Below are 26,236 nucleotides of genomic sequence, written 5' to 3' on the forward strand. Positions count from 1 at the left end.
AACCCAAAGCACAAGACACAAAAGAAAAACAGATCAACTGGACTTTAACATTAAAATCTTTTGAACTTTATGGGGCGCCTGGGTGGCTCAGTCATTAAGCGTCTGCCTTTGGCTCAGGTCATGATCCCAGGGTCCTGGGATTGAGTCTCCCTTTGGGCTCCCTGCTCGGCAGGAAGCCTGCTTCTCCCTCTCCCACTCCCCCTGCTTGTGTTCCCTCTCTCACTGTTTCTCTCTCTGTCAAATAAATAAAATCTTAAAAAAAAAAAATCTTTTAAGCTTTAAAGGACACCATGGAGAAACTGAAGAGACAACTCACAGAACGGGAGTGAATACTTGCAAGACATATATCTAAGGAACTTGTATCTAGAATATACAAAGAACTCTTAGAGCTCAATAATAAAAAGACATAACAAGGAAAAAATGGGCAAAGGATCTAAATAGATGTTTCTTTAAAGACGATATAAAAATGGCTGGGGTGCCTGGGTGGTGCAGTTGGTTAAGTGACGAACTCTTGGGTTTGGCTCATGTCATGATCTCAGGGTCATGAGACTGAGTCCGGTGTCGGGCTCCAAGCTCAGTGTGGAGTCTGCTTGGGACTCTCTCTCCCTCTCCCTCTGTACCCACCCCCACAAAATAAATAAATCTTAAAAAAAAAAAAGGCCAATAAACCCATGAAAAGATGCTTTACATCATGAGTCATCAGGAAAATGCAAATCAAAACCACAATGAGATACCACTTCATGCTGACCAGGATGGTGATGATAAGAAAGTTAATAACAAGTATTGGTAAGGAATAGAGACACTGGAACCCTCATACACTGTGGGTGGAAATATAAAAATGCTGCACCTGCTTTGAAAAATAATGTGGCGGTTCCTCAAAAAGTTAAACAGGGAGTTACCATATGGCCTAGTAATTTTACTCTTATCTTAGGTATATACCTAAGAAAAATGAAAATAAGTCCACATAAAACTTCTACAGGAATATTCATAGAGACATTATTTATAATAGACCCAAAGTGGAAACAACTCAGATGTTCATTAACTGACACAAGGATAAACAAAATGTAGTATAGTCACATAATGGAATATTATGGTGACAATAAAAAGGAGGTACGGATATGACACACTGCCATGACATAAATGAACCCTGAAAACATGATGCTATGTGAAAGAAGCCAGTCACCAAGACCACCTATTATGTGACTCCATTATATGACATGTCTAGAGTAGGCAAATCTAGTGACAGAAAGCAGATTGGTGGTGGCCTGAGGTTGGGTAGCGGGAATGGGGGGAGGTGACTGTCAAAGGGCATGGAGTTTCTATGTGGGGTGAGGGAAACATTCGAAGTTGATTGTGGTGATGGCCGCACAATTGTCAATGTACTAAAACCCACTCCATTGTATGCTCTGTATGTACAGGAGACACTCTATGGAATCAGAGTCCATGCTCCCATCCCAGCTCCAAGAGAACGTGCAGATGGATGAGACAGGGCACGCACGCACAGGCCTTGCACAGTCCCTGGCACGTGGCGGGGACCCTCCGTGCGCAGTGCTCTCTGCCGGGCAGTGGAAGCTTTATGGGACTTGGCCCCTGGCCCATCTCTGGCCCCTTCCCATCACTTCAGCCCTCCTCTAGGGCAGTCCCCCCACCCCACACGCAGCTAGACTCAGGGCCCCTGAGAAAGTGTCGGCACATCCTGCTTTTCCTAGAACGCTCTTTCTCCCCTGCCGTCAGCTGGCGAGTTCCTCCTTTCTTCGCCCTCTGTGTTTCCTCAGCGTTCCCTCTTTGGGAAGCTGTCCCTAAAGGCTCTGAAGCCTGCCTGCTCTTCTCGCCGGGTCAGCCGTGCTGCTTGGAGCTCTGCCAGCCGTGGGCACACGTGTCCAACAGCGCTTCACCGTTCTCCATGGCATCTGTCTACCTGCCTCGGGTCTCGCACGTCTCTGCGCTCGGGCCCGGCCCGGCGACGGAGAAGAAGAGACAGCGGGTGCTGAAGAGCTACGGGTGGCCTGGCAAAACCTCTCCCAGGCAAAGAAAAGATTTCCCCCCTTGCTCTCCTGACGGCACAGCTCCTCTGTGTCCCTGGGGCCGGGACGCCTGGCATGAGCCCTCTGGTGCTGCAGCTCACGTGCGCCCTGCACCAGCTCCCCACAGAGTGACAGGGAAGCCAGGCGCACTGCCTCTCCTGCGACACCGCGCAAGCCCTTTCCAGCTGTGCCCCAGTCAGCTTATTAACACTTTACTGATGCGCGTGTTCAGACACGTGTACTTAATGTGAAGGGACAGCTAAAGCCCGGAAACAGCAGGCTGTTGACACTTTGCGGCATATGGAAAATACATTTGCAAACCCTGTAGGAGGTAATGCTCAAAAAGAACCAAACGTTTGGGGACAAGAAAGAATGACTGCTTTCTAAATATTCCACACATCAGAAGCACAGGCAGTAGGACACCCAGTCAGGTCTGTGTGAAACGCCCTGTAACACTCAAAAGCCACGAGGGCCCCGACCCAGGCTGGGATGGCGTGCACCACGCACAGGAAATGGGGGGCGGTGATCTTCACCTCCACTCCGGCGGTTATAATCCAGGAGATACTTATTTGTCTAGTGAGAGTGACTTTCAGGATGAGGGCTGCCATGGGGTGCGGCTCCAGGGGTGCCCTTCATATCATGGTCCAGGTGACAGGCACCCCCTTAGGTGGCACATGGCAGAGTCTCTGTGTGGCTGTCAGAGGTGGCCTTGCAGAATCGTGATGAGATAATCCTATGTGTATTCAAGCAAAAGGGGCTTGCTTCTTTTTATATGGCACTGGTCTTTTTTTTTTTTTTTTAAAGATTTTATTTTTATTTATTCGAGAGAGAGAGAGAATGAGAGATAGAGAGCACGAGAGGGAAGAGGGTCAGAGGGAGAAGCAGACTCGCCGCTGAGCAGGGAGCCCGATGCGGGACTCGATCCCGGGACTCCAGGATCATGACCTGAGCCGAAGGCAGTCGCTTAACCAACTGAGCCACCCAGGTGCCCCCTTTTTTTTTTTTTTTTTTTAAGTAACACTGTTCAAACTGTACATATGACTTAATGAAACCCTGATATATTTTAATTTTTTTAAAGATTTTATTTATTTATTTGAGAGAGGGAGAGTATGTGCACATGCATGAGCAAGGGGAGGGGCAGAGGGAGAGGGAGAAGCAGATTCTCTGCTGAGCAGGGAGCCTGATGTGGGGCTCAATCCCAGGACCCAGGGATCATGACCTGAGCCAAAGGCAGATGCTTAACTGACCAAGTCTCCCAGGCGCCCCAACAATGATATATTGTAAAGGAACCTCCAAACACAAGGAGAGCTTAGTTGGCAACAACTTTTGTCATTAGCCACATCTTAGGGCAGGACTTTCAGCAAATATGAGCAATCTTCTCCTGTCCCAGTGTATTTTGTTGGTTAGGGTTAGAAAAACAATGAAAAGACATTAAGTGCTCAGGCACCCCAGGAAAATATACTAGATGTCATTACTAAAAGTCCGTACATTCACATATGGACAGATGAGACCCAATGACACACCCTTCCAAGGCATCATACCAGTCAGGCACCTGCTTTTCCTCATCTCTATTACAACAGAGAAGGGTCAAAACTGGCACATGCATGTCACCCCCTCTCATCTTCAATGCTAAGTATTTTTAGTTTGCTGTGATTTTTCTGTCTCAAAAGTTTCTCTCTTCCTTGTAACAGAGCTGCTCCTGGGCCCACCTGCCTTAGGATACCGACCTGGGGTCAGAGCTTACCGTAGGAGGAAGACTGTCCACCTCGTGAGGTCGCATCAAGCATCACCTTCATTCTGACCTCTCCTACCACCCCCCCAAAGGCCCCAGCCTGGAGTCAGCACCTGTCCGCACCAAGTGGATAAGAACGTGGGCCGAGGAGCTGGAGAGAACAGAGTTGCAATCCTGACTCTGTGGCTTACTAGTCACGGGCGCCTCTGGCGAGTGACACAGCCTCTGCAGCGCTCAGTGCCATTGGTGGAAAAGTGGGAGCAATACCCAGCTCCTGGGGTTCTTCGAGGGCTAAAGGAGAAAACGGGCATGAAGCCATGGCTCAGCGGGAGTGCCCAGCCATCAACAAATGGTAGCACATCGTCTTCCTCTACTGTGCTTCCTTCTGGATTTATTCTGTCCCTGTCATTAGACTGGGAACACTTTGAGGGGTCAAATACTTGCTGAACTAATGGGGAAATGGATGTGAGAGGAATGGAATACCCTACCACTTCCTGCCAACAAGATGCTCCTGAGGAATTATGGCACTTCTGTCCCGATCCGGCCCCTAGTTAGTCGTCCACACTGAGGCTGTGTTACATCCGCCAGATGGTAGATTTTCATTAGCAAAGACAGCAAGGTAGGAAAAGTTAATTATGATACGTTCTTATTGTGATACATTACCTCTTGGCTCAAATTTTATATGCAGTTGACCAAATAAATGACAGCCCCCCCCCCGCCAATTTCTGAAGGTATCCGTGTGCTTTTGTTGTTGTTCCATGTTGTCTTTGTGCTACACTGAAGAACAGAAGTAGGGTCACATGCTTCCCCCCGCCCCCCACTTTGCTTCTGCTTGCAGGCTATTAGAATTTAAGGTCTGTTTCTCTTTCCTTGGCTTTTTTCTAGAGGACTTGGGATACTTGTGGGTAGGCTTCTGAAGCCCCGGACAAGATTCCTGTGATCATTAATTTCATTAGGTTGGATCAGTGCGAGCTTAGAATGAAGACTCTTGGGATTCTCTCACACTCTTGGCATAACAGGCACTGAGGCCCTCACAGACCACGTGGCGCCAGATTTGGTCACAGATGCCCTCCCCCTGCTCCCCCTGCTCCGCCCGCCCAGCAGCAAGCACTTGGGCTGCCTGTGTGGGAGAAATGGCTCTCCCATTCTGGATTTAGGCACATTGAGGGCTGAGCAGTAGCTCACCACTCTCCAGTTTTCCTTTGGAATTTGGTAATGAATTCATTAAGTCACCAACTTGTTGTGACAGGAAGTCATTCAGATGCTGATGCTATTGCCATGGAAACCATCCCTCCGCTTGGAACTCTGTCTGTCTCTGCCGAGGAGCACTCTGGCTCCATAATTACTGTCATCCCCAAATAACACAGAGCCATCACGGCTCTGAGCAAGTCCAGAAGCAGGGGCATACAGAGACTCTATTCTGCTTTTAGATGAATCCTTACTGGTTTTAGTATTTTTAGCACACATTTATGCTCTGTACCAGTTGTCTTTTTAATTCCTACATGCTGGCTCCTTTCCAGCACCTTTCCTAGAGAAGCAGACAAAGGATTTTTTTTGGGGGGGGGCAGGGCAGGGATAGCTGTCAGGAATACTGTTTAAAGAGAGTCTACTGCTTTCTGCAAATCTTTGTGCTTCCAAATATGGAAAAATGAGTTCTCCTGCCTTTTATGAGGAACCCCAAGAAAGGAAACCCAAAGGTTTATGTTTATGGATAGATCAGTGATGCCCAAAGGCAAGTTCAGAGATGCAACGCAAAGTACAAAGTGATGCTGCCTTTACTTTGTTTGCATTGGGGAGACTACTGTTGAGCTTCATTGCTCAAGGCTGAGCAAATCCCAGAAAAGGAGAACCCCTCTTATCCTAAGCAGCAATCAGATCTTGTCTGTTACGGCACCTGGTATACTGCAAATCTTTAACCACAACCATCACTTGCTTAGCACCTGAGACACTGGGCTGGGCATTTTATATTCTGTTTCATGATGTAAATTAGTCTGCATGAAAATCCCATGAGGCAGGTATTTTTATTCCAATTTTACAGCTAAGGAATGTGCTGCTCAAAGTAATTTCGGTGCATTAAATAAATGCCACGTGTTTCCATTCTGCACAGTTGTGACCACATCATGCCTCCTGTGCTCCCACGTCCACAGGCATACAGGTGCCTTCCACTGCCTTAGAATCACAGATGCTCGGATTAGAACAAATCTTTCGTGATCCCCTTTCCAATGAGCTAACACCTTCTAGGACATCCCAAGTCATTGTCTGGTTTAAGCTTGTGTATTTCCAGTGATGGAGAATTTACCAAGAGCGGCTGCGTTCGGATAGCTAGGTTCAAAAGCCCCTCTTGGTCTGCTCCTAACACGAGGAAGGAGCAATCAATCACTGGTGCTTCTCCCGAGCCCCAAACTGAGGAAATCTGGCTCTGGTCAGAAGTCTGTCCTCTAGCGTATCAGGGTGTGGATGGGAGAAGAGGGAAATGAGGAAGGGGTGGAGCTAAGGCCAGAGCGGGGGTGGGGGGGCTGGGGGGTGGAGGGGGGTTAGAGACTGTTTGAGCCGAAGCAGGAGCTCTGGGCAGATTCTGGACTCTGAGGTCTTCGTTCACCCCCTGAGAAACAGACCTGCTCTCCAAGGCCAGAAGGAAGCTGCTGTTTTGGATAAGACTCCGTGAGGGGATGTCTGGCTCTTCTTTCAGTGTCACTTTTTACTTCTATATATACACATACACTCTGTCCAGAATGCATAACTTTGTCACAAATGTGAACGCCAGCATTTAAAGACAGGCAGTGAGCAGCGATCCCTGGGCCACCTTCTGAAAACGTGAGCAAAGTCATAGGAGGAGCTTCACACCCACCTTCCGACCTCATGAAGCCTTATGGTGAGTGGTGTTAAGGGTACTGCTCTCTGCTCATGGGAGCTTTCTGTTCTTATAAACATCCATTTGCCTCCACCTTAGACTATGAACTCTTTGGTGGCAAGGTCTGTGATGTATGCAGATGTTTATGATCTGTGACTTGGGGCAGGTCTCTTTCATCTCCCTCACCTGTCACGTGAAGGATACTGTTACTTCCATTACCTACCTTACAGGAGTATTGTAAGGTTAAAACATAAAGTGCAAAAAAATCTACAAGAATGTTTCTAACTTAGTATTCTAGGCTAGTGAATATTTTATAGACAATTTAATTTAGAGCCCAATATTTATAACATGTTAGGTCAAGTGTCCTTGTAATTACCAAAGAAACAAGATGATTTTCAAGGCTTCCAGCAATGATTTAAGCAATATTCGATATCAAAAATTTTCAGTAGCAGTGACTTTTTCTTTCTTTCTTTCTTCTTTTTTTTTTTTTGGTGTTCACTGTCTCATGATCTAACCTGTTGCAAAGATTAAAGCAGGATTTTTCACACTTAATCACAAAGGATTAGTAAGGCCTCTGTAATACTGCATCATTAAAAACAAACAGGTCACACAGCCCAACATTTTCAATCTTTATGGATTTGTTTTCTAAGTAATTTTAAAAGGTACTTATAAATATACCCTACCTTACTTCTAAAAAGCATCTGGGGGATAGCCTATAATAAAAGGAGCAGAAGTAACAAAAGTGAAGTAATTTAAAAATAATCTTTTCATCCAATTCACAGTCATTTCTTCTTAATAATATCCGTGAAACAGAATGAGTGCAGAGTTACAAATGAGATCTCATGTAATTTCTGACACTGAAAATATTTTATGCACTGTAACTAAGCACGGAGCAGCTAATGTCTGGTGATAAATGACTTCTGGGTGGTGGGGGTCTATGCAATGGTCTAAACTATAGGACTCGAAGAAAGAGAATGAGCATTAATGAAATTATGAAGTGGATTAAATCAATGTGCAGCACATGCCCAGAGCCCATGGTTTATTTCCATTTGGATGTACCATCTAGTCTTAGGCAGAATATGTTAAGAGAACCACACGGAGGGGAAATGAGTCACTTACTAAAACCCAGAAAAGCTTAGGTTAACCGGCTAGACAGAGACTCAACCATGTCTTTTTCTGCCTCTGTTCTACTTCTCTATCCCGAGAGCATCACCTCGTCTGAATCACGGGAGAGAACTGTTTTTGGCAAATATACATTGGACATATGCAGACTTCCTCCAGCTCTTTCTTCATGACACACCCACCCCATATCCAGGAGGCTTTGGAATGCATGTGGTTTTTAAAAAATTCAGCAGTCTTACCTCCATAATTATGTTTGACCTAGACCAACATTAAAATATTTTGTTCTCCCTGAGAGGGCAGCAGTCAGCATGAGGTACCATCTTTCCTTGGATAATAGCCCATTATCCTTTCCCTCTCACCCACAGTCCTACTGGGATGAAAGCCCCGGCAGAGGAACCTGCTCTTGCTCATATACTGGTACAGTGCCTCGCATGTCATTGGTACTCAGTAAGTATTTCTTGAGGGAGCTGAATATGTTCAGTCTCTCTTCCAATGGCTACCTGCTTTTTCCTCAGCTTATAAGCATGTTCAGGTCTCTTCCATTAAATAAAAGAACAAAAAGCCTACCCATTCATTTTTTTCTCCCACCAGCCATGAAGTGCCCCCAAATTAAGATAAACTAACTATAATGCCTGTGCCTCCTAGCTACTAATTTCTCTCTCATCACACCCTATAGTTAAGCTTTTTTTTTTTTTTTGAAAGATTTTATTTATTTGACAGAGAGAGAGCGAGAGAGAGCGAGCACAAGCAGGGGGAGTAGCAGAGGGAGAGGGAGAAGCAGGCTCCCCACTGAGCAAAGAGCCTGACGTGGGGCTCGATCCCAGGACCCTGGAATTATGACCCGAGCCGAAGGCAGACGCTTAACGACTGAGCCACCCAGGCGCCCCGACAGTTAAGCTTCTTAAGAGAGTAGTTTACGTACGTAGTCTTTATTTCTGTCCCTACCTGTTCTTTAACCTTTGCAATCCAGCCATTTATGTCTGTCCATCCATCCATCTCCTCCTTGCCATCCTCCCATTCATCTGCTCTTCTGTCCACCTATTCTTTTCCTCCCATCTGTTCGTCTGTTCTTCCATCCCCTGCTTCCTCCTCCTGCCTTTGCATCTGTAAATATGTACCAATGGCTCCTATGTACAGGTACTGTGCTGGGCACTGGGAATCTGTCGTAAAGCAGACACGATCTCTCTAGAGGAAGGTGCTCTTGATCTGGTGGGAGATACACGTGTGCACTTAAGCTTCTGAAACTGAGCTGTCATTCCCTTGGATACTCAGCAGTGTGCTATAGTAAGAGAAGCCACAGAACAAACCTGGAGAATCTTCCAGGAAGACTTATTCCAAATAAGTAACTGGAAAAATTTAACATCCAAATTAAAGCCAACATCTAGAATGACAGAATGAAAGTACTGTTAATTGTTAAAATAAAACAGGACTTTAGGGGCGCCTGGGTGGCTCAGTCGTTGAGCATCTGCCTTCAGCTCAGGTCATGATCCCAGGGTCCTGGGATCGAGCCCCGCATCGGGCTCCTTGCTCAGTGCAGAGCCTGATTCTCTCTCTCCCACTCCCCCTGCTTGTGTTCCCTCTCTCACTGTGTCTCTCTCTGTCAAATAAATAAATAAAATCTTAAAAAACAAACAAAACAGGACTTTAAAAAAACATGCCAGAGGTGCCTGGGTGGCACAGTTGGTTAAGCGTCCTTCTTTTCGTTTCGGCTCAGGTCATCTCAGGGTTGTGAGATCAAGCCCTGCATCAGGCTCCGCACTCAGCACGGAGTCTGTTTAACACCCTCTCTCCCAGGAAAAAAATAAAACAAGACGAAACCAGACAGGGAGACAAACCTAAGAGACTCTTAATCACAGGAAACAAACCGAGGGTTGCTGGAGGGAAGGGGGGTGGGGGGATGGAGTAACTGGGTGCTGGACATTAAGGAGGGCATGTGATGTAATGAGCACTGGGTGTTATATAAGACTGATGAATCACTAAGCTCTACCTCTGAAACCAATAATACATTATATGTTAATTACAAAATTAAAAAAAAAAAAAGAGAGAGAAAGCCATTGTAAGCTCATCTCCTGGCTGTTTATGAGGAAGAATTGTTATAACATAAAAGCACTTATTTTTTTTTTAATTTTTTTATTGTTATGTTAATCACCATATATTACATAATTTGTTTTGGTGTAGTGTTCCATGATTCATTATTTGTTCATAACACCCAGTGCTCCATGCAGAATGTGCCCTCCTCAATACCCATCACCAGGCTAACCCATCCCCCCACCCTCCTCCCCTCCACATAAAAGCACTTATGCATAAGTAGTTTTGATATGAAATATGATTTTGTTAGACTGATACTGAATTAGAGCAGAATCCTATTCTTAAGAGAATTATACAAAAATGTTAATTTAATGAAATAAAAATGACCATTAACTAAAATAAAATACATGGGGGGAAAAAAGAGAAGGGGGAATAACCTAGAAATAGCAACTAATCACAATGTGTACACTTTTTTGGATTCTGCCTCAAACAAAATGTAAAAGAAAGTCATTCACAGCATTTGTGTTAGATTGGTTGCAATAATAAACTCAATGAATGGCTTTCCTGACTTCAAAAACATTTAAAAATAAAAATGCCATATGATCCAGCAATCCTACTTCTGGGTATATGCCCAAAAGAATTGAATATATATGTTGTGGAATATTACTCAGCCTTTTAAAAAAGAAAATCCTGCCATATGAGAAGACATGGATGAACTAGGAAGACATTGTGCTAAGTGAAATAAACCAGAAAGACAAATGCTCCATGATTCCACTTCTACGAGATATCTATAAAGTCGAAGTCGTAGAAGCAGAGAATAGAATGCTGGTAGCCAGGGGCTATGGGAGAAGATAAAGGGGAGTTGCTGTTCAATGGGTATAAAGTTTCAGTCACACAAGATGAGTAAGTTCCAGAGATCTGCTCTACAACATTGTGCCTACAGTTAACAATACTATATTGTACACCTAAAAATTTATGAAGAAGGTAGATCTCATATTAAGTATTCTTACCACAATAAAAAAAAAACAAAAAATGCTGTAAGGAATTATTGTAAGGAATTGTTAAATATCGAAAGAATAAATCATGGGGGAAAAAAAAGACCCTCTCTCCCTCTCCCCCACTGCTCTTCTTCTCTCTCTCTCTAATAAATAAATAAAATCTTTAAAAGAAACATGCCATAGGCCATTTCAGGATATGATCCTAGTGAATGTTGAGTTTGCTCTTTGGTTGCTAGGGGAATTCCTTAGAAAAGTCTGAGAAGAACTGATAAGTAGATAACTACCACACCAGGTGATACATTAGCCTAGAGGTAAGAAGTGTAGGTGCTGAGCGATCTCTGAGAATGAACAGGACAATTCTGGAGAGGGGTGGACCGGATTGCCTTCACAGAGGAGTTGATATCTGAAGTTGCTCTTGGAAGATGAGTGGCTTACCAGGTGAAGAGCTGGGGGGACTATCGCTGTGGGTAGAGGAAGCAGTATGTACAACATCAAGGAGTTGTGAATGGATCTGATGTGTAAGAACAAGGAGTCTAATGGCAGCTGAGAAAGGACATAGGTTTTAACTGTACAGTGTAGAACTGTGGTATTGTGCTAGAAAATTCCAATGCTGGAGACCATTCTCTACCCTTGAAACTTTTTCTGCTTCTCTGACTTCCTTGACAATTTCTTCTTAGTTCCCTCTGCTTATTTCCCCTCTTCAACTCTCTCACCCCTTGAATTTTAGTGTTCCCCAGCGTTCCTGTTGGGCCATGTTTTTCTTCTGGTTCTCCACACAGGGGCTGTTTTCGTTCACTCCCACTGCTTCAATTTCCTTTAAGCATCTGGCTTCCAAATCTTCCCCAGTGCAGACATTGCATGGATAGCTCAACCTGAACTGACACACAGCCTTTCAAAAGGAGTAAGTCCTAAGCTGTCTACATCATCTTCAGTGCTCCTCCCCTCCTTTTTAAGGCCAGTCTCTATGGTCTAGACTAACAGAGCGATGATCTACCCAATCACTCAAATAAAAACTTGGGGGTCACCGGTTGCTTTGCTTATTACCCAGAGCCCATCAGCTGTGCTAACTGGCCTCTGCTAAATATATCCTTCCCTTTCAGTCTCCACCAGGATTCTCAACTGAGCCAGGAGTTCTCCCATTCCCTGCACCCCAGCTGAGAATCACGGTGCATAACGAGAGAGATTACTGATGGGCACAGGCTGTGCAGTTGGACCATGTGGAGGCGGAAAAGGGTTAGAATCATTGCCCTGACCATATCCCTCTTGGCCACAACTGCAGCAGCTAGTTAACTGGTCTCCCCGATACCAGTTCCTTGCCCTCTGAAGCTGCCTTCACCATTCCAGTTATCTTTTTGACACAGAAGCCTCATTTAAGGCAAGGAGTTCTTGAAACTGACAAAACAAAACTAACACAGAATAAGAAGGAAATATAAGTCAATATTTATCTGGTCTTTGAATGGGTAAGACTTTTTAAAGCATTCATGCAAAGGCTAAGGGAAAAGGCAGATGTGATTACCTACAAATGCAAAACTTCTCTAGAAAAAATAATGCAATTTAAATAGATGGGCTAGGAAAACATTTGCAACATATATGAGGGTTAATAGCCCTAATATCTAAAGAGCTCTTACAGATTAGTAACCAAATGATGAAGGCACCAAAAGATAAAAAGACACAAAAGATATGAGAGAGGGAGAGTACAGAGGGAGAGGGAGAGGGAGAAGCAGACTCCCTGCTGAGCAGAGAGCCAAACGTGGGGCTCGATCCCAGGACCCTGAGATCATGACCTGAGCCAAAGGCAGACGCTTAACCAACTGAGCCACCCAGGCACCTCAATAAATAAATCTGAAAAAAAATATATATAGAATACATCCTTTGGGGCACCTGGTTGGCTCAGCTGGTGGAGCATGTGACTTTCGATCCTGGGGTTGTGAGTTCGAGCCCCACAGTGGGAGTAGAGGTTACTTAAAAATAAAATCCTAAGATAAAAAAATACACCCTTTGACCCCACAATTCCATTTCTAGGAATTCTTAAGGAAACAATCATGGATATGAATAAATATATGCCTCAGAGGACAATAATCAAGCATTATTTTTAATACTGAAAACTGGAAACATTCTAGATGCTCAACAATAAGGGTTGACAACTAAGCAATAAAAAATTCTAGCTGATTTTTAGCATGAAATACTATGACAGGAATTAAACGTTGTTCTGGAAAAGAATACTTAGTGACACAGGAAGACATTTCAGAATGTTTGCTCTACATTGTTAAGTGAAATCACAATTATAAAATAGAACACATTAAAAAATCTCATTTTGGAAAACTATCTGTATGCAAAGAGGATATAAACATGTTAACAATGGTTTGAATGTGTGCTTACAGATTTTTTTTCCATGTCTTTGTGTATATGTTTTCCAAAATTTCCACATATAGAGTACTTTTGTTATCAGAAAAAAAGTTTTTCACTAGAAACACAAAATTCCCCTGTGTTTTGGCTGCCTGTTGTCTCCTGGACCAAGCCCAACTCCCTCTGCCTGAGAGGCAAGGAGTGTCACAATCTGGCTCTTCTCTGGCTTCCCAGCCTGCTCTTCCTGCCCAGAGCCCCACATCCGAGACCTCCCGAGTCACTAGCGCGTCCACCAGCAGGCCTTGCTGTCCTGAACCTCTGCCCCTCTTTCCTCTCCATCACAAGCGAAGGACTGGTTTACTCCTCATTCTTCTAGATGCTCTGGCTGTCCAATGCCTGGTCTTTCAATTCCTCAGGCGCACCAAGTTCTTGCCTCAGGGCTTTTCTAGCAACTGTTTTTCTGCTTGGACAGGTCTTCACATGACCACCTCCTTTTCATCTTTCAGCCTTAAATGTCACCTCTTCATTTGGCCTGCTCCCACCACTCTAGCCAAAGTTCCATTTTCCCTTTAATTCTCTCCCTTCGAACCCTGTTTATTCCTCCTTAACACCGATGACAAATAAAACTATTTTTATTTGTTCACTTGGTCTTTGTGTGTTTGCCCCACTTGGATGGAAGCTCTAGGAGGTCAGGGGCTATGACCCAGGGCCTCACATATCAGCTACACACAGTTCTTTATGGAAGGGACAGACAATGGAAAGAGTAACTGTTCTCTAAAGGCTGCCTCTGCATTCCCATGGGGCCCTGGATGCTCATCTCCACCACCGTCTCCCTTCCTACATGTTTCTAATGTGAATGTTGTTGTTTCTTTACTGCTGGTTCCCTGGAATGGATGGGAGGTGTTCTGAGAGGGCCACTGGGTCCAGGGGCAGGACCTGGTGCATCGAAGGTGCTCAAGTGTGTGCTCTGAGGGAAGGCACGAGGGGGGCTCCTGCAGGCTTCCAAGTGGGAGGAGGAAACCGTTCTGGGACTGAGCAATCACTACAACCCACACAGATGATGAAGTGCTGCCTCTGGGTCAGCCTCAGCTCACAGAAGTCCACTACAAATTAGGCAGACATGGGTTTGTGTCTACGGAAAGGTTTAACTACATTTTAAACAGATTTTAGCAACTAATTAGTTATTAACTAATTCTTGAGCTTCAAAAAAAAAAAAAAAGCAGCTGGGGGTGCCTGGGTGACTCAGTCAGTTAAGTGTCCAGCTCTTGATTTTGGCTCAGGTCATGATCTTGGGGTTGTGAGATGGAGCCCTGCATCAGGCTCTGCACTTAGTGGGGAGTCTGCTTGAGATTCTCCCTCTCTCTCTGCCCCTCCCCCGGTGCTCACACACATTCTCTCTCTCAAATACATAATCTTTTTTAAAAAAGATTTTATTTATTTGACGGAGAGAGAAACACACACAGAGAAAGGGAACACAAGCAGGGCAAGTGGGAGAGGGAGAAGCAGGCTTCCCGCCGAGCAGGGAGCCCGATGCAGGGCTCAATCCCACATGACCTGAGCCAAAGGCAGATGCTTAACGACTGAGCTACCCAGGCACCCCCATCAATAATCTTTTTAAAAAAGCAGGGAAAATAGGGACATTATAGTGTTTTTGGGTCTGTCAGAAAGTGAACTGTGCTAAATTCCTTCATCTGAAGAATTTATAGGTTCCTCATGGAGCCTATAAGTTGATGATGTTTGTTTCTTTCAAGATGTGATCCGAGAGACCCCAAATATTTTACAGACAAATAGTGCAGGGAATCACCCCAATTAAGGCAGCTAAAGAATGTCCAATTTCACTATGATGAATGTAGAGATGGTTAGTGACCCAAGGGACAAAATGTCAAACCTGAGGTTTGAGCAGTGTGGGGTGTCATTCGGTGAGATTGTGTGAGCCTGTCACTTGCTGGCCTTGGCCTATCTTTGTAGAAGTCAGCCCAACCAAGGTGCTCTGTTGCAGCTAGTTAGGGGTCAGCGAAGTTTCCCCTAAGGGCCAGGCAGTAAATAGTTCAGCTTGGCAGGCCACTCGGCCTGTGCTGTAACTAGTCAACTTGGCCCAAATAACAGTGTGGATGTAATGGATGGGTATGGTGGTGTTCCCATTAAATTGTATTTGTGGACAATGGATTTGAATTTTATATACTTGTCAGGCGTCACAAAATATCCTCCTTTTCATTTTTGCGCCCAACTCTTTAAAAATGCAAAACCATCTCTATGGTGAGCCAGATTTGGCCCGTGGGCCACAGTTCGCTGACCTCTGGGTTAATTTTTGACAGTTTATCTGTGTGGGGAGCTGTGGGACACTCTTGAGAGACAGGGCCCTGATCTCGGAAGAGAAAGTTCCAACACTTGTGTGCCTTGGCCTGCCAGAAACAATTTATTTCTGAGCACAACCAAACTGGAGTGTAATGTCGGGCACTAGATGGTTAACGTTTAATTTGATGGAGAAAAAGACTTCACCCTTGGAAGTGAAGAGCATTCTTTGAGGTTTGATTAAAAGTGACTTATACACACTTTATGGGAGCACCTTCTAGTGGTGCTTTTTCACCGCAGGATAAACAGAACATAAGTAATGTGCTGCTCTCCTCATAGGCTCGCACCTCGGGTTCGAGACAGCTAACAAACACGCTCCGTTCCAGGGCTCAGTGTCAGATAACCACCACTGACAGTAAGACAGCCCAGAAATGTCTGTGCTTTTCAAGGGAAAAAGGCTTCCTCCACAATTCTCACTGGTTTCTATAGAATGAATTCCCAGGGAGATGAGAGGAAATAGAGGTCATTTACAAGGTCCCGCTCCTCTGCTTCTCTCATTTTCTATTTTAGAATGTGCTTCCATCCCAGATAGTTCAGCCCTCCTGTGTTGGGTGATCCTGGTAACCTTACATGGTAGAGGCAGTAGGGTCTAGAGCATGAGACCCTGGGGCTGGACTGCCTGTCCAGAACTAATTAGCTGTGATCATGAGCAAGCTACTTAACCTCTCCATGCCTGTTTCTTCAGCTATAAAATGGGGATAATAACAGCACCCACCTTCAGAGCTGTCGTGAGGTTTAGGTGCGTGAGCATACGCACGGTGCTCTGAATAGAGCCTTGCACGTAGTAAGTACTGGGTGAGTGTTAACTCTTTTTACGACTATCTATATGTGCTTACCAAGTACCTCACGCATGTGTGAGCACACACACGCATGCTCACACAGTTTTAATTTAATCCTCAGCCGGTCAGGGATTCTTCCTTTTTTTTTTTTTTTAAAGATTTTATTTATTTATTTGCCAGAGAGAGAGAGAGAGAGAGAGAGAGAGTACAAGCAGGGGGAGCAGCAGGCAGAGGGAGAAGCAGGCTCCTTGCTAAGCAAGGAGCCCGATGTGGGGCTTGATCCCAGGACCCTGAGATCATGACCCGAGCCGAAGGCAGACGCCCAACCATCCGAGCCGCCCAGGCGCCCCAGGGATTCTTCCCTTCTTATAGGGAATAACAAACAGAGTTAGTGGCCCAAGGCCAATCAGCTAGGAATCCTATGAATCAAATTGTCCTTCAAGGGCTTCTAAATCACTGAATGGGATCTTGAATTGCCTGCCCTTTATCTGTTGGGGAGGTTCCTTCAAGAAAAGGTTGTATAAAAAAATAAAAGTTCTTAAAAAAACCCTCACATACCTGTAATCCATAGCGATAGGGATCTCAGTTATTTAAAGTTTACTTTTCCCGTGTTTTATTACCATTATCTTTTTATTTCATCTCATTATTTCTCTCCTTAACACTCTTCCTACTATTTTAAGCTTCCTTCTTTTTGTACTGATGACCTATCATCAGTTTCTGGGAATGTAGACAAATTATATCCACTCCCAGCCACAGAACTTTAAACGAAGTCTTTCTTTTGTCACTTCCTGTATTTGTTACTGCTGAGCCATTGCAATCCAGTGACAGAGCAGTTACCCCCTAGTGACCCTCATTCAACTGCAAGAGGGTCTGCGACAAACTGAATGTGCCTGTTGTTAAAATATCAAGCTATTTTGGGAAAAACCTCCTCCCTCCTTGATGCATAAGTATGGTCATTGATTCAAATGGCCGTGGCAGGTCACCAGAGAGAAGAGTTTCTAGTTTGTAAGCACTGCTGAGCCAAAGCCAAAGAGACAGTAGGATTCCAGGAAACATGCTGCCAGAAGGAAATGTACATTAGGGAGGGTTCGAACTAAGAAGAAATGTTAATACTTGGAGGCATATAATAAATGGTCCCTATACAAGACTTTTACACCTCAAAGTTGCAATTCTGACTCTCAAGATGAGCTGGTGGCTCATTGAGGGAAAAGCTACATTTTTGCAGATATCGACAAGCAAACTGGCAACATTTAGAACTAGTGTAAGTTCTGCACTTTTCATTTCTCCAATGTTTTCCTTTCTTTCTCAAATTCATACATGTTCTTTGTAAAAATTTGGGAAAATGGGGGAAGGCATAAGAAAGTAGAAATGAAATTTTACTCATAAGACTATTTCACCATCCAGAGAAAGAACCATGGTTCATATTTTGACAGAGTAACATAGCAATGTTCATATCTCACATGTCCTTCTACTAATTAACTTTTGCTGTAAAAAATTATTTTTTTCTTTCAATTTTCCCTTTATTATCAAGCAGTATATGCTCATTGAAATAAAGCCAGAAAGCACAGAAAAGTTGACAGAAGTACAAACTAAAGCACCTGGCACTGGCCACTTTGGTATATTTTCTTTTACCCCTTCTTTTTATGCCTATATTCTTTTTCGAAGTTTGATCACAATTTGGATATAGAATTTCACACCTAAAAAAAGTGTTATATCATAAGCACTTTCTCTGGATATCAAAAAGTTTGTAAAGATAAGTTTTTTTTAAAGATTTCATTTATTTATTTGTGAGAGAGAGAGAGCGCGTGAGAACACAGCAGGGGGAGGGGCAAGGGAGAAGCAGACTCCTGGCTGAGCAGGGAGCCTGATGTGGGGCTCCATCCCAGGACCCTGAGATCATGACCTGAGCCAAAGTCATGCTTAACCAGACTGAGCTGCCCAGGTGTCCCTGCAAAGATAAGCTTTAATGACTGTAAAAAATTTCATCATATGGCTATAGTAGTATTTGTTTACCTATTCTTCTAATGTTTACCTTCTAATTTTTCACTATTTATAAATAACTGCTATATACAACTTTACACATAGATTTTTGTCCACATTTCTGATCATTTTCTTAGGACATATTTCTTGAAAGGAGATTGTTAGGGCAAAAGATATGTGCATTAAAAAATTACTAATGTTGGGGTGCCTGGCTGGCTTACTTGGTGGAGTGTGCAGCTCTTGATCTTGGGGTTGTGAGTTCAAGCTGTACAATGGGTGTAGAGATTACCTAAAAAATAAAAAAATCTTGGGGTGCCTGAGTGGCACAGTCGGTTGAGCATCCGAGTCTTTGCTTCAGCTCAGGTCATAATCTCAGGGTCATGAGACTGAGCCCTGTGTTAGGCTCTGTGTTCAGTGGGGAGTCTGCTTGAGATTCTCTCACTCTCCCTCTCTTTCTGCTCTTCCCCTGCTCATGCTCTCTCTCAAATAAATAAATAAATCTAAAAAAAAAACTACACTGACTTAAAGGAAAAAACTGTTTTACTGTTTTGTTAACATACCTTTGATTATTAATGAAGTTGAAATGCTTTCAAATGTTTACAAAACATTTCATTTTTGTTGTTTTTTGTGAACTGTCCATTTTCTTTGTTGTAACAGGTATTTCTAAACACATAAATAATGAGTTGGTGGAGGATGAGGTTCATCTAAAGCTCTTAAGTCTGTGCCCCAGCTTGTGCACTTGAGAACCAGTGGGAACAATTTCACACTGAGTAATAAGCAGTACGGGGAAGGTCTGCTTTACACAGGAGGGGCCAAAAAGTCACTCAGGTCTTTCTCTCCTCCCTACCCTCCACGGCAGGCATTCAACCCCACCTTAAACTGCTATGCATCAATTTCAGGTGAGCTACTTAATATTTGATTCACTGTATTTAGTTTTATAAGCCCTTTGTTGATTAGGTATGCTTATTTTTGTTTACCATGGTTCCTGCTGGGCTCAAGGCAATGCGGGAACATAAAAGTAACAGCAGCTAGTGAGATGTATCACCAACTGATTAAAATCTGCTTTGCTTAACTTTCTCTGTAACAATCTGGAAGTCAACGTGCTGCGAACTGACAACAAGCAGGCAGCTGCTAGAAGCCCTTCCCGTGTGCCGCTGGTGGCTTCCACTGACCCACACGGAGGCTGGGAGCAGAGCCCGAGCACAGGAGTGGGTCCTCACACCTCTCCCTCTTCTTCCCTTCCTGACTTGGTCACAGGGGGCTGCGAAGGGGGCTATCGACTAGCGGGGAGGTTCTTCTTACCAGTGCTCTCGAGATTCTACTTTACTCACAAATCTGGACACGAAGCTGACATCAGCTTCCTTCAGAGTCACTGAGGAAAATCTCGGTCAGCACGAGGTCCCTTCCCTCTCTAAGCCGACACCCTATACTTAGCAATTACAGCTAAGTGGCCATCCGGGCAGTGCTGTGGTGCAGGTACAAGCCTCCCCTCTAACCGAGCCTATGGACCACCTGCATCCTTCCTTCCCTCTGATGGCTCCGTAGAGCTCCCCATGCTCTGTGTGAGGATGACTCAAACACCTGCACGGTGTGCTCCCTGCTCTCCGTGAACCTGTAGCGCAGTGGGGAGACATACGAGCCACAGCGCTAACTATAAAACGAGAGGGAAAGTAACAGTGACCACGAGAGAGAGCAAATAAAAAGCCACAGTGGCCCTTCCACATAGTTGCACTTTCAGTGGTTACGGAGGAACATCTGACACTGGAAGCCATGTGACTTTGAAGGGGGAGGACTGCAAGGACTCCCGAGAGCTGTCTGCATCCTGTTGTCACGGTTACAAGGTGACGTGTGGTCATTCTAGAAACAACATACCCGCTAATCGGGGCGCCTGGGTGGCTCTGTCGGTTGAGCGTCTGCCTTCGGCTCAGGTCATGATCTCAGGGTCCTGGGATCGAGCCCCGCATCGGGCTCCCTGCTCAGTGGGGAGTCTGCTTCTCCCTCTCCCTCTGGTGCTCCACCTGCTTGTGCTCTCTCCTGCTCTCTTTCTCTCAAATAAATAAAATCTTAAAAAAAAAACCACCCAGAAAAACAAACAAAAACCCAGCATACCCCCCAATCTCACAATTACCCAAGAGTCCATCACCCTTCCCTAGAAATAATCTCATTATCCAGAAAACATTCTCATGTGCTAACCCCGTTCCTTAAAGAGGAGATTCTTCCTTCTAGCAACAGAAGGCACCCACATTTACAATGAGGTTCCCACCTCTGTCCCCCTTAAACTGCGCTGCCGCTGGACTCTGGAAACCTGACCACAGGGAGCAGCAGCTTCGATTCTGCAAACTGTTCAACTCTCAGCTCTCAAACATCTGCCTTGCCACGTCTGCCCCCAAGAGCAGCCATCCTCTACCTGCCCGGCAACACCCTGGCTGTTGTGGACATCTAGCTCTTCAGGCCTGCCCGGAGCTAGAACGTGGCCATCAGTAAATATTCTCAGGTAAGGCCTTTGTTATCAGTGGCATCTGAACAGGGAGCCCAGAACTGAGGGTCGATTCCATGTACCTGTTTCAGTGTGTTTCTAATTAAGATCAAACACATTCAGTGATAAGAAGTCCATCCACAGCTTCCCAAATAACTATTCATTTAATACATACTTATGGAGCATCTAAACTGTAGACAGACATAGTCCTCCCCTCATGGAATTCTCCATAACTTCCTGCAAGGGACAGATGCACCCGGTGCTCGAGGAAGTCACGGAAGCCAGGGTGACCCTGCAGGTGAGCGAGAGGAGCGGAAGGTACAGCTGCTGAACTTTTGGGAGGTTAACAGGGCAAAACCACTGAGGAGACAGAAGGTTCTTGTTGAGGGTAAGGGACGTGGGGAAAGGGCAACAAATGGGAGGGGGGATGGACAGAAGGTAATAAATTAAGGACATGATGAAAGAGGAGGTGAACTGGGTGTCTGTCTAAGCATCCTGAGCACAGGAACCTTGTTTATCTTGCCCCTGGCTGTCCCCCTGACACAGAGAACACTACTCAGCAACTACCATGTGCTCAAAAAATACATTTTGAGTGAGTGACTGTATTGGGACAGAACGGATTCTGCAATAATCATGACGACGACAGTAAGGACATCAGCCACCATCAGCTGGGCACCTACTCTGTGCCACACCTGCGCCAGGTCCTGGGCCAGACCAGCCCGGATCCGACAACATGCCAGGCAGGCACTGTCATCCTCACTTCGCTGATGAGGAATTGAGGCGTTAGAAGGTATACAGAGGTCCGGGAAGGCATGGAGGGCGTGGAGGGCCTCTGGTGCACAGAGGGACTTAGACGCAGATCAGTCGTGGTCCGAAGCCTGTGCTCCCTTCGCTGTGTCATGTCATGCTGCTGCTCAAGCATGGACGTGTCAGTGACTCAGGTTCCAGATCCTTGCAGGTGACTTGGCCACTGTGAGGGTCTCACTGCGCTTCATCATCCAGCCCAAGCAGCCCCATGGGAAGGCAGTGCAGGGGCCCCACAAGTGGGTGAGCACAGAAGCTTACCTCTGAGAGTGCCCTGTGTCGGGGGGCTGTGCCTGCCCGGCTCTGTGGGGCAGATGGGGCCACTGTTCCAGGTCCCATCTCCATGCCCAGTGAACTCAGCTCTGTGGCTCAGAGACACACCCTGTCCAAGCCAGTCATCTCAGAGAGGCATTTGCTAGTTTCAGGAAAGATGGCTGTGACCTGTGGGCGGCTCGGTAGAACCCGTTTGCAAGGCTAGGAAGGCAACTCAAAAGGCATGTCACAATGATGGCCAGAGCCAGCTTCCTGTGACAAGATTATGCCACCTTCTAACCCAAACTTGGGGGTTCAGAGCTCCTCTCCCTCTCGAAGATCTTTTCTCTAAAAAAACTATTAAAAATTTCCCCTCAGGTATTTCTCAGAATCTTCTTTCTATCTCTGTGATTTTTTGTTTTTTTTTTAAAGGCAGGTTGATAGATACATAGCTAGTATTATTTCGGAAAATTACTAAGGCTTTAAAAGACTAGGGCCACATTCAGAACATCTATGCAACTTTGACGCTGTTCAGAAAATTGTAATCGGAGACAGAGATATTCCTATAACCAGCACTTAGGCAAGTCTGTGTTTAGAATACGGTTAGAATTATAGTTAGTTTTCAAGGCAAGTGGTTGCTACATCTACGACTTCCCTCTCTGTGGAGAGACACTCTCTGCCTCCAGTCTCTTCCATCTACAAATTGTCCTCCTTGTGGCTGCCAGAGTTGTCTTTCCAGAACACAAATCTGATCAGTTCACTAGCTTTATGTGACCTACCGGCCTCCTCTGCATAGCTTATAAGTCAGGTGGCCACGGGATCTGTCATCTGTCTGGGGCACTCCTAAGAGTTAAAGGACATAGCCCTATCAGTTATTATGTTGGGGCAACAGGACTGACCAGGACGGTCCCTGGCAAGCTAGGACCTATAGTCATCCCACACAGAAGGTGCTTCTCAGCCTTCCCTGACCCTTCCCCACCCAGACCGGCTTCTGAGAGGTACCTGCCCTTCCTGCCCTTTCCAGCTGCACACCTCAGCCCTGTTCAGCTTCTCTGCTGGACTAGTGAGTGTTCCTGCTTCCAGACCAGCTCCAAGAACAGCCTCATACCCTCTCCAAGGCAGAGGTGGGGGGGGTGTCTTGCTTCCATGCCCTCATGAAGCTTTAATACAGCCTTTCCTGGATTATCAGCATATATTTATTTATATTTATGTATATTGCCCTCTCTAGACTTGAGCTCCTCAAGGTCGGGGGACTGAAACCACCCTTGTGGCTACCTTCCATGTATAGAGAAGGGTGTTTCACGTGTCTTAGGTGCTCAGGAAATGTTAGCTGATAATGGATAAATAAATTCCATGACTAGAGAATGTTACTCAATAAATACACTGAGTTCTGTATTATAAATAAATGTTTATGACCATTGTGTTTTATTAAGAGCCACTGACTATCCTGGTATCACAGAAACTTCAGTCGATTTCTACGTAAGTGAGTGTATGGAAAAACAATATTATTATGAGTAATTTGTTTTCTCAGCGGTGAAGACGGTAACAGGCATATTTCATTTCCATTGTTCATCAGGGATCGTGTTGCTCTGGGCCAAAATGCTGAACCTGCGAAGTGGTGACTAATATCTGAAGCGTTCTGAGTTGTGCTGGGCCCAAGGGCACACAGGCCTCCTAGCTTGAGCTCACATGTGGTGCTCTCAGACCCTCGATAAATTGTGTATCAGAGTTTGCTACAGAGAAGGCACGGGGTGAAATTCTTGTGAGGCCCTTCCCTATCCAACCTGTTTCTTACAATGGTGAACACCCAAGAGAAGTGAAAGGAAGTTCTCCAGACCAAGACGGAAAAATGTCACCTCCCACTGGGTGAGCAATGGGGTACACACCCAGCAGTGTGAATTCCCTGCTTCAGTAATGTTTTCCCTCTCCCAAAGCCTTCATCTTGAAGTGATGAGCAATGATTGGTAAACTCCTAGATCTAGAAATATCTGCACTTCCAGTTACTTTACAGAGTGGGGAAGTGAATGCAACTCAGTAGTCATCCCACTATGATAGCTTTTCCACTGGTGTTCATTCTCAGCACGCATAACTGAGTATATCAGAGAGGCAGAGAATAAGATCCCTGAATAAAGGAGATATGAAAGGTCAGAGGTGTGTCTATGAAGGTGTCACAGGTGAGTCACTAGGTGGTGAGAGCTGTTCCCACAGCCCCTGAGAACCAAAAGAAACCACAGCACAGGGAAATTTGGAATAGGACCAAATTTCCTGAGAGGGATGTTTAAGGTCATTCAAGAAATCACCGAGGGGGCTGGAGGTCCTTAAAAACAGAGCAGTTATGAAGCAGTCGGGGATGAGTTCTGTTGAAACCCGACCATGGCTTTGAACTTGCTGGAATCTTTAAGCTCTTCCCAACCCCACAGTCTCCGGATACTTCATCAACTGCCAGTGAAAGATGAGGAGAGCCCAGAACCAGAGGGGCCCTGTCAACCACATGACTTCTATTTTTAGGCATCACTAACGATGAAAAGCAGTAATTCCTGACGTTTTCCATCACTTCACCAGCCTCTGACACTCAAAAACTTGTCCTAATGGGAAGTCAAACTTCCTCGGTTGTGAGTTGGGGACAGGACAGTGTGCTCACGTCAACACTCATCCACAGTGAGCTAAGGTCATCACACTTCCCAAGGCTCGTTGACCTTCTTCATGCTTCCAAAGCCACTGTTGTAAAGTTCAAGAAAATCTAAAAGACTGGGTGAAATCCTGCTTTGCCATGGTTGCCCAGGTGGATTCTATAATGTCAAGTTTTGGGGTCTGGGGTCTTAAATTGAATACTGAGGAGTTAGGGATGGAACCTGGATGGAATTCTAAGACACTGCTGCTGCTAACACACACACACATCCTTAAGATGTCTACAGTGCCATAACTAAGCTTCCAGAAACATAAGCCACCCAGGGCACAAGTCTGTTGCTAGGGAGGAGGAGGTAAGGGAAAGAAGTAATAGACTAGTATTTACTCCAGGCTAGAGAAAGGGGCTGGCTCCAGGGAGGACAGGGTCTGGGAGGGGGGAGGTGGGGCAGAAGGAGAATCAGAAGTCACAGTAACAAATAGGCTTAGCGCATGGAGGGAAAAGGAAATAAAAACACACAAGAAGAGACTCTCTCCTGAAAGTAACTCAAAAACATCACTCAGAGGAGGCCTTAGAAGGGTCTTTCTCCCATTCCTGCTAGAGTAGGTGAGTCAGCGGGACGTGTGCGGGCTGGGCTGGAGAAGGAGGGCAAAGGCAGGTGGCAGGAGGGTTGGGAGGGGGGAGGTTCCCGCTGTGAAGGCAGGTCACTGCCAATGAGCTGGCCAAGTTTCTAGCTAAAGTATATACTTGCAGTCCTCCACCTGGCCTTCCCTCAGCTGTCACCTTCTCACTCTCTATTCCCGTTGCTGCCATCCCTCTGTTCCTTCCGACTCGTTCCTATACCAAGCCTTTCTTCCCTTCCTGGAGCTCCCAATTTCATTAAGGTTGCCAAATGGCCTACAAAAACTGCAAATACTGGTAGGGGTGAGGGTAGTTCTCTAGAAGGTGGCAGAGGACCCGGAACAGGGTTTAAATTAGAATTAAAATTATATCAGAAATGTTCAAACTTGTACAGGTCAAGAAGGGAACTGACAACTAACCTTTCTCATTGACACCTGGTAGCATCCCCACCACCACCTTCTAGCACATTGTAACGTGGAAAATTCTTGGTATTATTTTGACAAACTAAGACTTTTAACAACCCCCCACCCCACCCACCTACAACCGTTCCATTAATTTGAGGAAATCAAAAAGCGCTTCCATTCCACATGCAGAAAATCTGATTTTGTTGAGGCGATTAAAAGCATTACCCTTTTATTCTTTAACAAAGTAACCCACGCAGAGGACCGGAAAAAAAACCCCCACAAAACTAAAAGCAACAGTCCCTTGACCCGCTGCTCCTTTCTTTCATGCTTGTTTCAAATCGCTTCTATTTCTAGTTCTTTTGACGGGTTAACTCCAATCACTAAATAATATGCTTATGCTGTTCTTTCTCACTTTATCAAGTTTAGATATTACCCACTGTCTTCCTTTCATGACAGATCTGCATTTGGATCACTAATAACCTCACACCTCCCTCATCTATACCTTCATCAATACAGCTCTACCACTTCTGATTGTCTTTATTACTTTAAATAATAGATGTCTCCTTTGCTTTTTTCCATCAAGAACCTGGGTCTTTCTTGCTCGCCACGTGAGGTGAGGGTATCAGCTGAGGTGAGGGCATCAGCTGAGGTGAGGGTTATCAGCTGAGGTGAGGGTTATCAGCTGAGGTGAGGGCATCAGCTGAGGTGAGGGTTATCAGCTGAGGTGAGGGTTATCAGCTGAGGTGAGGGTATCAGCTGAGGTGAGGGTTATCAGCTGAGGTGAGGGTATCAGCTGAGGTGAGGGTATCAGCTGAGGTGAGGGTTATCAGCTGAGGTGAGG

At 45.3% G+C, this 26,236-nt stretch overlaps 2 protein-coding genes across 5 annotated transcripts in view; one reads left to right on the forward strand and one right to left on the reverse strand.

Annotated features, from left to right (window-relative positions):
• Positions 1–2,542, forward strand: part of LOC112808224 (uncharacterized) — a 44,720-nt gene extending 42,178 nt beyond the window's left edge. For both annotated transcript variants that reach the window (XM_073879417.1, XM_073879418.1), the window contains one exon: positions 1,419–2,542. In XM_073879417.1, coding sequence (XP_073735518.1) covers positions 1,419–2,275 — 857 coding nt within the window. In that variant the 3' untranslated portion in view covers positions 2,276–2,542. The remainder of the gene's footprint in view (positions 1–1,418) is intronic.
• MYO1D (myosin ID) overlaps positions 1–26,236 on the reverse strand; it is a 349,377-nt gene that overhangs the window by 38,510 nt on the left and 284,631 nt on the right. The window lies entirely within an intron of this gene.

This window comes from Callorhinus ursinus, unplaced genomic scaffold (assembly GCF_003265705.2).
Source record: "Callorhinus ursinus isolate GAN/ISIS: 27379988/994484 unplaced genomic scaffold, GSC_fseal_2.0 scaffold34, whole genome shotgun sequence".
In the NCBI taxonomy this organism is placed as follows: domain Eukaryota; kingdom Metazoa; phylum Chordata; class Mammalia; order Carnivora; family Otariidae; genus Callorhinus; species Callorhinus ursinus.